This window comes from Capricornis sumatraensis, chromosome 5 (assembly GCF_032405125.1).
Source record: "Capricornis sumatraensis isolate serow.1 chromosome 5, serow.2, whole genome shotgun sequence".
Classification (NCBI taxonomy): Eukaryota; Metazoa; Chordata; class Mammalia; order Artiodactyla; family Bovidae; genus Capricornis; species Capricornis sumatraensis.
The window spans coordinates 35,134,399-35,147,345 of NC_091073.1; the positions used below are offsets into that span (position 1 = coordinate 35,134,399).

The 12,947-nt window shown below is 39.8% G+C and overlaps 1 protein-coding gene across 1 annotated transcript in view; it reads left to right on the forward strand.

The window, feature by feature from the left end:
• DNAH11 (dynein axonemal heavy chain 11) overlaps positions 1 to 12,947 on the forward strand; it is a 357,268-nt gene that overhangs the window by 66,176 nt on the left and 278,145 nt on the right. Inside the window, exons 21-27 of the mRNA XM_068973106.1 lie at positions 739 to 897; positions 1,793 to 1,876; positions 3,217 to 3,375; positions 6,027 to 6,149; positions 6,857 to 6,979; positions 9,534 to 9,758; positions 11,105 to 11,196. Coding sequence (XP_068829207.1) covers positions 739 to 897; positions 1,793 to 1,876; positions 3,217 to 3,375; positions 6,027 to 6,149; positions 6,857 to 6,979; positions 9,534 to 9,758; positions 11,105 to 11,196 — 965 coding nt within the window. The remainder of the gene's footprint in view (positions 1 to 738; positions 898 to 1,792; positions 1,877 to 3,216; positions 3,376 to 6,026; positions 6,150 to 6,856; positions 6,980 to 9,533; positions 9,759 to 11,104; positions 11,197 to 12,947) is intronic.

A 12,947-nucleotide genomic window follows, 5' to 3' on the forward strand; every position in this document is an offset into this window, starting at 1 on the left:
CTTATATTTGGTGTAAAACGTAAACTGTTGTACACTGATGAGATGGTAGGGGAGCCAAATATAATCATATGGTGAAATTTTTCCTGTGTGTGCTCTGTCTCATTAGTCATGTCCAACTCTTTGTGACCCAATGGAATGCAGCCCGCCAGGCTCCCCTGTCCATGGGATTCTCCAGGCAAGAATACTGGAGTGGGTTGTCATGCCCTCCTCCAGGGGATCTTCCCAAGCCAAGAATGGAACCTGTGTCTCTTATATCTCCTGCACTGGCAGGCAGATTCCTTACCACTAACGCCACCTGGGAATATTTTGTGTATTGATAATCTCTGGGACATTTTTTAAATTTGAAGTTTGTTTTTTATTTTTAAGTGATTTGTTCTCCAGTGGAAGCTTCTTGCACCTCCTCTTTTGCTCCCCAGAAAAGTCCCCAGCTGTATGAGGAAAATCAAGAAGACAGTTTGTCTTCATAGCAATTTGATACCAGAGCAGATTTTGCTGAAACAGTGTATGGGGAAGGTATTGATATCATTATTGTATTCACTGATAGTCTACTCTAGCTTTTTGAGTAGCTGTGCATTTGCTCATCTAAAGCCTTCTACATTTTACCAATAATTATATGTCAGATTTCTCTTTCTTTTAAAAATCGAAGTTGTAATGTTAATGGAACCACAATACTGTGGCTTCTCTTCTTTGGCAGCTTGTTGGATATTAGGTGTGTTTGTGTTTCTGCTTTCTCCTCAGGCAAATCAAGAGCTTGAGGCATTGGAAGAAGAGATGCTGCAAATGCAGGAATCTACTCATCTTTTTGAAGTGGCTCTTCCAGAGTACAAACAAATGAAGCAGTGTCGCAAAGAGCTAAAGTTGCTCAAGGGGCTCTGGGATGTCATTATTTATGTTAGAGTAAGACACTGCTTGTTGAAAGCATGCATATTTTTTTTTTTTCTTTTAGTATTTCTTTTGTATAAATATGCAATTTTTAGTGCCTGCATAATTTTATAATATCTTAAAATATGTGATTGTTAAACTTTTGCCCCAGAATTAGAGTTCCTATAACTTGTTAGTTGAAGATTCTTCTCTGAATTATTAGTGGTTTTTGTTTTCAGTTCTCAATGAGACTTGGTATGAGTCTCAAGTCCTTCTAGAGAGTTCTATAGAATATAAATAAAAATTGATATATATTGCACACATATGGTCCTCTCTGCATACAAACTCACATATACATGCATGCTTGTACTTATATATGTGTGCTTATATAAACAGGCCTAAAAATAATTTGTATATTGCTAGTTAAGTTACAAACTTAAGTATAAAAATAAGTTCTAAGGAACTAGGCATATTGCAATATGTGTTATACAAGATTTTCTTTGAAGTTAGGTGAAAGCCATATAGAAATACATTTACAAGAAACTCACGAGAGTTTTGGCCATAACAGATGAAGGTTTTTTTTCCCAAAAGCTTATCTTATATGTAGAATTATAAAAATATGATATTTAATGGTAACATTATTTATCAATTCATTCAAACTTCAGGATTAAATGATAATGATGGTATGTGTATGGAATCTGCCATTGCTTCTAGAAATTAATGTATCACGATGTTTTAGCCTTAAGTTTGACATGTTCTGATAACTCTTGTTTTGGTGTTAGGGAAGCTTTGACAGGTGCAGTTGATACTTAAGTAATTGACTTTGCCCTGGATGATGGAGTTGCTGTGTACCATCAGTTTATATATTTTGCTGTGGAGACTTGCTTTCACCAAATGTTGTTGACACTTTTATCTGCTTGTGCGTTTTCAGAGAAGCATTGATAATTGGACTAAAACCCAGTGGAGACAGATTAATGTGGAGCAGATGGAAGTGGAACTCAGAAGGTTTGCCAAGGCAAGTTCCATAACTGTCTGTGATGACGATTTATCTTCCTCTGCACCACCTCCTTCCATCTTCCCTAACCTAGAATCTGCTGTGTTGGGCCGCATGTCCTTATTTACTTCAAACAGGATGATTTGAGACAGGAATTTTTTTTCCCACTCTAGCCAGTTGCACTTGTAATCAAGCCTGCCTTTCTGTGAATGAGTGTATAAAAGCATATTAGGGCTAATGAACTGATGAGCAGCGGCTATACTCAGGCACTCTCTGTGGCTGTCTAGAATTAAAAAGAGGTGAAGAGAAGGGCTGAAGGGTTAGGCGTATTAAACTGTTGAATTCTTTCCTTAGCAGCCATAAGTGTATTGTATCTTCAAAGGTACCTTTTGATTGTGGACTTTGGGGCAGCTCACTGGGGTAACCTGTGGAAATATATGAAATATTATGATCTTTACTTTTAACTGCCTACTGTGATATCACAGCGGGGCTCGATACAACAGAACTCAGCTTCTTTGAATATTGTGTTTTGGTATCTAATCGCCACTGTCCTATGCCCTTTAAAAGAAAGTAAAGCCTCTTTGAATAAAGCCAAATGCGTAGCAGTGAGAGGCTGGGCCTTTTGCTGTCTTCTTGCCCCAGAATGTCCTTGCCCAAACCTCGTCCTGTGTTGCACCCCCAACCAGCTCTTCCCATCTTTTTCTCCCATTTTCTCCTGGTCCAAGAACCCTAACTGAAATGTCCCATCATTCTTTCGGATGGCATGGGGTCACTGTGCCCCTCGTTGCTCACTTTCCTGCTTGTGTCCTAGACCATTGCACGGTCTCACTGCAGAGTTACAGTTTAAACCCCATCTCAGCTGAAACTCTTCTGCTTTTTTTCCTCTAAGTAACACTATCCTTTTGCACTGAAATTGTTACTTTATTTTGGGTTTTCTCACTCAAAATTGTTGATACTGTTCCATGAGCCAAGAAGACAGTCAAGTCAAGGGCCCTATTTGAATGTCTTCAAGTTGTTTAAACAAGTCAGGTCTTTGGAGGGAGGTCTTAGCAATCCAGTAACAATCTCAGTTTCTTGTGTGTTTATGTTTCTAGAGAAAACTATTCGTTCACATGCCCTGTAGACTCTATTATTTCACTGAATAAGAAGCCAGTGTATCTAGGTGTCTTGTACATAGTGGACTAGTACATGAGTGAGTGGATATTTTTCTTTTTTCTTTGGTTTTAGTCTTTAATCTGTGAGCTTAAACATGTTTACTCTCTTCCTAATCCAGGAAAAAGAACACATAATTTTTTATAGAAGGCAGATTATAAGGTATATTACTATATCAAGAGCTGGGTTGTTTTCTCACTTTCCTTTAGGAAATCTGGTCTCTGGATAAGGAGGTTCACGTGTGGGATGCCTACTCAGGCCTGGAAAGCACAGTGAAGGACACGATGACCTCTCTCAGAGCCGTTGCCGAGTTGCAGAGCCCTGCCCTCAGGGACAGGCATTGGCACCAGCTGATGACGGCCACTGGGGTCAGTGTCCTGGGTCTCTTTAACTGAATATTTTTGTGACATGTTATTCCTTGGTTCATATCATTCCTCTGGGATGAAGTGGGATTTGCATCTGATCAGATGGAAGAGGTCAGTCTCCTTGAGACGTGACAAAGGATTGGACATGCGGAGTTCGTGGTTTCAGCCTCTGCTGCCATAGACAAAATGTGTCATTCCCCTGCACCTGCCCAGCTCATGTGTTGAAGCCTGAATCCCCAGTGTGACAGTATTTGGAGATGGAATACTTGGGAGATGATTAGGTCATGAGGGTAGAACTCTAGTGAATGAGGTCAGTACTTTTGTAAGGGGACAAAGGCCCCAGAACTTTCTTCTCTCTACCATGTGAAAATAAGACAGATGTCTGTTAACTAAGAGGGAGGCCTTCACCAAGAGCCCAATGAAGCTGGCACCCTGATCTTGGACCTGTAGCCTCTAGAACTGTGAGAAATAAATGTTTGTTGTTTAATCCCCCTGATTAAACTATGGCTTAATAGTCTATGGTGTTTCGTTAAAAGCAGAAAGAAGTAACTAAGACACTCCCCTCCCCCCACTACCACTTTTATCTCTTACTGGCTAAATGACCTCACATAATACACTTAACCTTTTTGTTAACTTTTTATTAATAAAATGAGATGGATGCTATCTACTCTTATACATCATGTATATCTTGTTAGAATCAAGTAAGATAATGTGAAAGCATTTTATAGAGCATGACATGGCTGCAAAAAATCTTATATTTAGTGGAGAGGATGAAAGCACAGAAGTGAATTTAGGAGGAGGGAGAATTTGGAAATAGTGATTCCCTCCCACAATTCATTTAGTAATAGTGTCATGTTTTGTTTTGATGGTCTTTTGATGGTCTTAATTTTATTGCGAAATATAGAATTATTTCTCATGTGTCCATGCCACTTGAGATTATGTTTTCTTTCCCTTCTAAATCTTTTTAAGAGCAAATATACCAAGCTTACATTTTATTTTCTGGGGAAGGTGACCTTCATGAATTTAAAATACATTACAGGCAGCCTGATGTGCTTGTTTTCTGCTAGGCACACGTTGTGAAAAAAGGCTCTCATGATTTGAAGACAGAGTTTGCAGATTGGGGAAACTGAGGAGAGGCTCAGCCTGGTGAAGTGGGGATGGCCCAGGCTTTACTGGTCCAACCCTAACACCTCTCTGGGATCCTGGGCGAGTTTCTTGCTCTCTGTACCTCAGTTGCCCCTTCCATGAAATACAAGCAATGCTATAGCACTCCTGTGCAGACTTGGTGAACACACAGGAGATGAGATTACATATAGACCTAGCACGTAGCAAATCCTCAGTAAATGGTCCCTGAAGCTGTTATTATAGTACTTTCCAGAGAGTCTTTCAGGCATTGCATATGTAGACTTCATAGTTGATTACTGTGTTCTTTCAGAAAATCTTTATTGAGTCTCCCAACATGGTATGCAGACTGTATGTCCCTACTCCCCACCCCTCCAAACATTTCCTCTAGTGAGCTCTCTCCTCACCACAGGCTCTTACCTGTACTATGCCTCTCTGCAAGCTAGAAAAAGATGTCTTCTTGGCAGACAATTTAGGAAAAGGCATCTTCCTCCAGGCTGTTCTGGGGCATCAGAGCAGCGACTAGATCCCACTTCCAGTTGTCACCTCTTCACTTCCAGTTGTCCATATTCCCTGTACAAACCATGCAGCTCATCAGGGGACCTCGTAACACACCCTGCTCGTTCCTCCTGTAAGACAGACCTGACTCCCGTCAGCTCTGGCGTGAGGTCAAACGTGATGCAGAAGTAACTAACTCATCTGGTTTGCTCAGGACTCTTTAGGTTTTAGCCAAGGAAGCACCTGGTCCTGGACACACAGGGCTATTTAGTCATCTTGTGCAGAGGCAGATGGTGATCAGCAGTGTTACAGGCTGGGGAGAGCCAGAGAAGACACCAGCTTCCAGGAGGGAGGAACTGGATGTTCAGAGGAGGAGCTGGGATGGAAACCATGTAGTGGAGTCAGCTCTTCGTTTGTGAAGGACATGGGTGACTTTGCGCACTTAGGAAGAGCTGAGAGCTTCTTAGCAAATACTGGGGTGGGGAACTCACGAGATGATGAGGAAACGGGAATGACTTTTTTCACATGGTAAATATGAATAATGACAATATGAGTAAGAATATTTTTTGCCAAGGAACTAAGATTAAGTCAATGATAAAACTAGGTTAAATCATGAAAGCAACTGGGAATTATGTTCAGTGAATAGAATACTTGAGAGAAGACAAATGAGCTACTACCGGATTCCTGGGATTTCAACTAAATTATAATAAATAAATAATGTGATTCTCTTTAAATTTGGGTTTTGCGGGCAAAGGAGATAAGAAATGAGCTGACAAGGGAAGGTTATGAAACAAAAGGAAGTAGTATAGTGTGAACTTGGCCTAAACCTCAGCCCTCGCTTCCGGTGGGTGATGCCTCCGTAACTGTGAGCCAAAAGGCAGTGTCTTTGGTTGTTCACACATTTCAGAACTTGATATGTACTCAGCTGCTGACTTGAGTATATTTAGCTCTGATTCAGTCCTCTGGCCATTAGGTAAAAGAAACCATTAATATATATGGAATCAGTCCTTTTTTTTTTTTTTCTTCCTAATCAGGTCAGATTTTCCATAAACGAAGCCACAACTTTGGCAGATCTGTTAGCCTTGCGGTTACACCAAGTGGAAGAGGCTGTCCGAAGCATCGTGGACAAGGCAGTGAGAGAGCTGGGGACTGAGAAGGTTGTGTCCTCGGGCTGTTTCTTTCTACCCTGGGCTAATTCTGTGATTGGCACGTGAGCAGACTGGGGAGGAGGCCTTAGGCCCTGTGTGGGGACATGTCTCCCAGCAGGAAAAAGATTCCTTCTCAGCCACAGTAAACGTGTAAAACAAGAGTTGACCCAGTTGATGGTGACAATTATAGCGGAAATCGCTTCTGTGTCATTTACTTGGTAGCAAGCAAAGCTCTCCATGCTTTGTACTAATTCGTTTAATTCTCTGAGGATTATGCCTATTCTACAGGTGTGGAAACTGAGATATCGAGAAGTGATTAGCTTACCCAGTTTCAACGAGGGAACTGGGATTCACATTCTGGGGCTTAGAGCACTGCCTATCCTGTGCTGGCTAATTTGTACATAATACCTAACAGAGCTTGAAGATAACATTTTAAGCCCCTTCCTGCTCTGGCATTCCACTTCAGTAAAGGATATAAAATTCAGATCCAATAAAAATGTGATATTGGTGTGATGCTTGTTCTTTTGTGTGATGAAATTCATTCTTGAAACCTCAACACCATGAATTATTTGAAGGAAAGAAAATCGAGGCCAATGATATCCCTCTGTTGGTTTTTTAAAAATTGTAAAAACAGTTTTAAAAATTTCATATGATAGTCTAGTTATTGGTTCTAAATCAAACTTTCGTGCATATAACTAAATGCTGTTGATGTCTAGGTTATTACTGAAATCAGCCAGACCTGGGCAACCATGGAGTTCTCTTATGAAGTTCACTATCGAACAGGCATTCCATTACTGAAGTTTGATGAACTATTGTTTGAAACTCTAGAGCACAACCAAGTAAGATGGATGTTTTTCTTATAGACCTTTCTTTTAAATTATGATTTTAGGCTTTTCCAAAGTTCCAATACTCCTTCTTCATTCATTAGACATCTGCTTGTACCATTTGGGTTCAAAAGGTAGGAACACTTGTTCTCAAGGAAGTTGCCCTTGAGTCAGGAGACAGATAAGGGTTCCAAAAAGTCTTGCAAGGTGGTGGTACTTCTGCTAAACCTTGAAAGATGGGCTGGTATTCAAGAATGATGATCAGAGAAGAGTAATATATGCAAAGAGGACAGTGTCCCCTTTTAATGGCATCTTGGAATGCCAAAAAGTACCTGACATTCAGAGATAATTTAAAGGATTTGGTTCCCTTAGAATAAAGATTTTCTTGATAGGAGTAATGAAAAATAAGGTTGGAGAGACAGACCAGAATGCAGCCTATGTGGTCTTGAGTTATAAGAGTATGAGTTGGTGTCTTTTTGGACATGAGAGGTAAGAAAGGTGAAATAATAACAGTGGTGTTACTATTATTGGACAAAAGGCACTTAGGAAAGAACCTGGTCTAAGAGATGATGTCCTGTTATTTCTGATGTAGTTAAAGTGAGGGACATTGATGTAAAGGTGGAAAGTCAGACCCAGAGCCCAGTGCAGAGGTTTAGTCTAGAACTGAAGGTTGGGAGGTCGTTGTTGGCATCTTGAGAACTGACGAGCTAGATAATGAGAGGAAAAGAGGGTACACTAGCCAAGAACAGTAGGGAAGGGCTGCATTTGGTGAGTGAGAGGAGGCATGAAGGAGGCAGAGAGCGAGAATGATCGGAGGCATGGTGGAAGAGGGCGCTGCAGCATCAGAACAATCATGGGATAAGTTTCCCACCAAAGAGAGTCGATGTTATGGAAACAACCTAAATGTCAATTGAAGGATGAATGGATAGAAAAGTGTGTGTGTGTGTGTGTGTGTGTGTGTGTGTGTGTGTGTGTATAAAATGGACTGTTCAGCTGTTAAAAAAAGAGAAATCCTGCTGTTTGTGACCACATGACTGAATGTTGAGGGCATTATGCGAAGTGAGATAACTCAGAAACAACAAATACTGTATGTTCTGTCTTATATGTGGAATCTGAAAAAGCCAAACTCATAGAAGCAAAGAGTAGAATGGTGATTACCAGGTGCCAGGGCTTTGGGGAAGAGGGAGATGTTGGTTGAAGGGTACTGACCCCTAGTAAGTTCTGGACATCTTTTATACACTATGGTTGACTATATTATATTGAAAGTTATTGAGAGTAGATCTTAACATTAATGTGTTACTGTTAACACACATGCATGCTCACGCACAAAAGGTAATTATATGGGGGGATGCGAGCGTGCTTAGTCATGTCCGACTCTGTGACCCCATGACTGTAGCCTGCCAGGCTCCTCTGTCCATGGGATTTCTCAGGCAAGAATACTGAAGTGGGTTGCCATTCCCTTCTCCAGGGGATCTTCCTGACCTAGGGCTCAAACTAGGGTCTCCTGCAACTCCTGCCTTGGCAGGTGGATTCTTTTACTACTGAGCCATGGATAGAGGTGTTAACATTATTGTGGTAACCATTTCATAATATATACACACATGTATCAAATCATCACATTGTATGCTGTAAACTTACAGAGCATCTGAGTAATATCTCAACAAAGCCGGGGGTTGGGGGGTATAGAAAGAATCAAATGTATTAAACACTTATAGAGGTGAAGGAGAATGAGAAGAGGTTGTTCGGGCTCAGTGATTTCCTGAGATTTCAGTGTCAAAGAACAGGGGAAGTGCTCGAGGATCTGCATGGTGTTAAAGCTTAGTAGTACTCTTGCCTGGAAAATCCCATGGGCGGAGGAGCCTGGTAGGCTGCAGTCCATGGGGTCGCGAAGAGTCAGACACGACTGAACGACTTCACTTTCACTTTTCACTTTCATGCATTGCAGAAGGAAATGGCAACCCACTCCAGTGTTCTTGCCTGGAGAATCCCAGGGACAGGGGAGCCTGGTGGGCTGCGGTCTATGGGGTCACACAGAGTTGGACACGACTGAAGTGACTTAGCAGCAGCAGCAGTGTTAGGACAGCTGCAAAGTTTGGTAGTAAATTCAAAGGGGAGGAAAACTGTGTGTGAAGGCTTAGCAAGCTAGAGGGAAATTTGTTTTATATTTTTCATATTGAAGAAAAAAAAGAACCATAACTTTGAAATGATTAGTAGGCAGAGACCATGGGGAGAGTGAAGGAGGATGAAAGAATGAAGTTTAATTCCTGAAACTGCACCGTGGAGCCCAATATATTTTCCTGCCTGCAAAGAGATACATGTTAGTCTTGTAGAAGACATACTACATGTAGTTGCTTACGTTTATCTTTTTCCTTTTAAAGAAACAAAACCATGTTAGTGTGAATATGCCATTACTTCACTAATTTAGCAAATGCTAATTGAATGCTTGTTCCACATTTTGCTTGCTAGGTCTTAGGAATCCAGCAGAAAAAAGAAGCAATATAGTCCCTCCCCCATGGTGCTCATATATTACTAATTTAGATGTTATTTCACATTCTTTGCCTTCATTTAGGTTCAGTTACAGACTCTGCTTCAAAGCAAGTATGTGGAATATTTCATTGAGCAAGTCATAAGCTGGCAAAACAAATTAAACACAGCAGACTCCGTCATCTTTACTTGGATTGAAGTCCAGTGCACTTGGTCTCACCTAGAAAGCATCTTTGCTTGTTCAGAAGATATTCGAATCCAACTTGTGAAAGATGCTCAGAGATTTGACAGAGTAGATGCTGAATTTAAGGTTTGTGGAAGACAGGCTATTTTCTATCCCAACAACTTTTTCCAAATAATATAAAAGACTTGTAAAGAAACATCTTTTTCTAAATAATGTAAAAGCCTTATATAAAGAAACATAATTTGGGTTGTTGGATTTATGAAATCTATATGTGTAATCAGTATTTGCGTTTCAGGAGACAAAAGTTAGGAAACTTCTCTGCGTGATGGGTCAGATCAATATTTTAGGCTTTGTGGTCATATATGATCTCAGTCACAACTACTCAGGGCCGCCTTTGCCATGCGAAAGAAAACACAGACACAGCATCAATAGATGGGTGTGGCTGGCACCAGTAAAAATTTATAGACGCCAAAAATTGAATTCCATATTATTTTTGTATGTTACAAAGTATTAGATTCCTTTGATTTTTTTGCACTAGTTAAGGATGTAAGCATGAATGGATGTTGTCTTAACTTTGTGCTGTGCAAACTCAGGCAGCAGACCTGATATTTCCCACAGACCATGAACTGGCTGCCCTGAAGTAGGTTTAGGAGACAGATTCATCTTCACGAAGTAAGAGACTAGGGAGGGGAAGCCAATAGCAAAGTTACACTATCAGTTATTGGTTTGTTTCATAAGAGCCACAGAGAATACTTGAAAGTATTAGTCACTCAGTCCTGTCTGACTCTTTGTGACCCCATGGACTGTAGCCCACCAGGCTCCACTGTCCATGGGATTCTCCAGGCAAGAGTACTAGAGTGGGTTGCCGTTTCCTTCTCCAGGGGATCTTCCTGATCCAGGGATCAAACCTGGGTCTCCTTCATTGCAGGCAGCTTCTTTTCTGTCTGAGCCACCAGGGAAGCCCCAGAGAACAGATGGTGAGGTAATATAATAATAAATGATTTGAGAGACTTTAAGCAGAGAATAGTGGCTTTACCTTTTTATATAGAAATGGGGATGAATTATTTTCTCCTTGCTAGCTAAAGCAGAATATCCGAGGGATTCTATTTTGTTTAACTTTTAAGTGGGAAAGAATAGATAAATTGTTTAGTATTCATCTCTTTTAAATATGAATATATTCTTTAAGATTCTGGTTCTCTCTCTCTTAATGTTTTTGTTTGTTTGGTTTAGAAGATAGAAATTCTTCATGGACCCAGAGTGGTGGTAATGCTTATCAAATTTATATTGATAAAAACTATGTGATTACACTTTGTTTTTGATGTTCATCTAAAAGTTTAATAGCAGAACAGACATGGTGTTTGTCTCATTAACATTGCTTTCTTATACTTTGTTCTTTTTAATTCCCCAAAGGGATGAAAAACCTAGAAAAGTAATTTCTAATATCAATGGTTGCATGTTGTACTTTCACACAGGAATTAATGTTCAGAACAGCTAAAATAAAAAATGTGTTAGAGGCAACGTGTGAGCTGCATCTCTATGAAAAACTTAAAGATTTACAGTACAGGTAAGAATACAGCTACAAAGTGATCAATTTGTTACACTTTTGACATTTCTTTTGAATATCTAATAGTGTTTAACATCATGTTACTGTAGATACAACCTCTACTAATTTAAATTTTTGCTTATAGTTGTCTAGTTGCCTTTTACATATTAGGTGGTGTGTGTGTGTGTGTATAGCGATTTAATGCAACTACATCCAACTATATTTCTTTTCCAAGAGGGATATCATAATAGTAAAATAGAATATATTAAGTAGACAATCAACATGAAAAAAAGATCAACGTGATTGATCGATTTTTTTTTATCAAAGTGTCCTATAAATATTAAGTATCTACTGTTAGGAACTGGGACTGTACTCATATAAGTCCTTTGTTTTGTATATAGTTAAATTATACTAGAAATTTTCCTTTGACAGCATGTTAGTACTTTTGAAATCCTTGTCCTACAGGGCCTTTTATTCAAATAAAATTATACAACAGCTAGTGGTCACATGGAGAAGGCAATGGCACCCCACTCCAGTACTCCTGCCTGGAAAATCCCATGGACAGAGGAGCCTGGAAGGCTGCAGTTCATGGGGTCGCTGGGGGTTGGACACGACTGAGTGACTTCACTTTGACTTTTCACTTTCATGCATTGGAGAAGGAAATGGCAACTCACTCCAGTGTTCTTGCCTGGAGAATCCCAGGGACGGGGGAGCCTGGTGGGCTGCCGTCGATGGGGTCGCACAGAGTCGGACACGACTGAAGTGACTTAGCAGTAGCAGTGGTCACAAGAAAATTCTGACTTTTGATTTAAAACGGGCAGATCAGCTACTAAAAAAGAGCTTTGTGCAGAATAGTGATCACTTTTTAATGCATGGTAGAGGAGCCTCTAGATAAAAATATATTGCATACAATTATTTCATAATCTGGTGGTTTTTTCAAGATAAAGTTGACCATCATTTTAGAAGTGTGGATTTCCACAGAAGTTAATTATTTTTTAGTCAGTGATTTTTGAGGGCTTGGTGGCTCTGCCTCTGGGTCTTCTCTGCTCTGCTAAGAACAGTAAAGTGGAAATGGTTCAGGGTGTAATGACATCCCTGAAAACCAGAGAGAATTGAAGCCACTTATATTTTTTTAAGACATTACATGGGAAAAAGAAAACCTTAAACCAGTTACATGTTGACTAAAGCATTTTGTGCTCAGGGTGAGTGATCCCAAACCCAGTCTTCTCTCCTGCTGTTGAGATGTGTCATTAAGATAAGTGACAATATATTGCACTTGAAAACATGTGGGTTGTTTTCAAATATCTTTTGATATTGATTTCTAACCTAATTCCACATTGACAAGAGAACAGTCTGTGTTATTTCAGTACCTTTAGACCATGAGACTTTTGCACTTTGTTTTATGTCCCTGGATATGTTTAAGTATCTCTTAGATTATAGTCTATAGAAACTTGAAAAGAATCTGCATCCTACTGTTGTGTGAAATTGTATAAATCTTAATTATGTTGAATTGGTTCATGGTGTTTTTCAGTTCTACTATATCCTTCTCCTTTACTAAATATTCATTCTATTTTTAAGAGTTTGATATTGAAACTCCAACTAAAAATCTTAATTTGTCTAGTTAAAAATAATTGTGTATTATAGTGGAACTATAAAAAAAACTGACAACAAGTAACACCAACTTAAATTTGATCTGTATTTAGTCTCAACTAGTGTGTGTGTGTGTGTGTGTGTGTGTATCACCTTCTGCTTGGCACTTGTACATTAGTCAC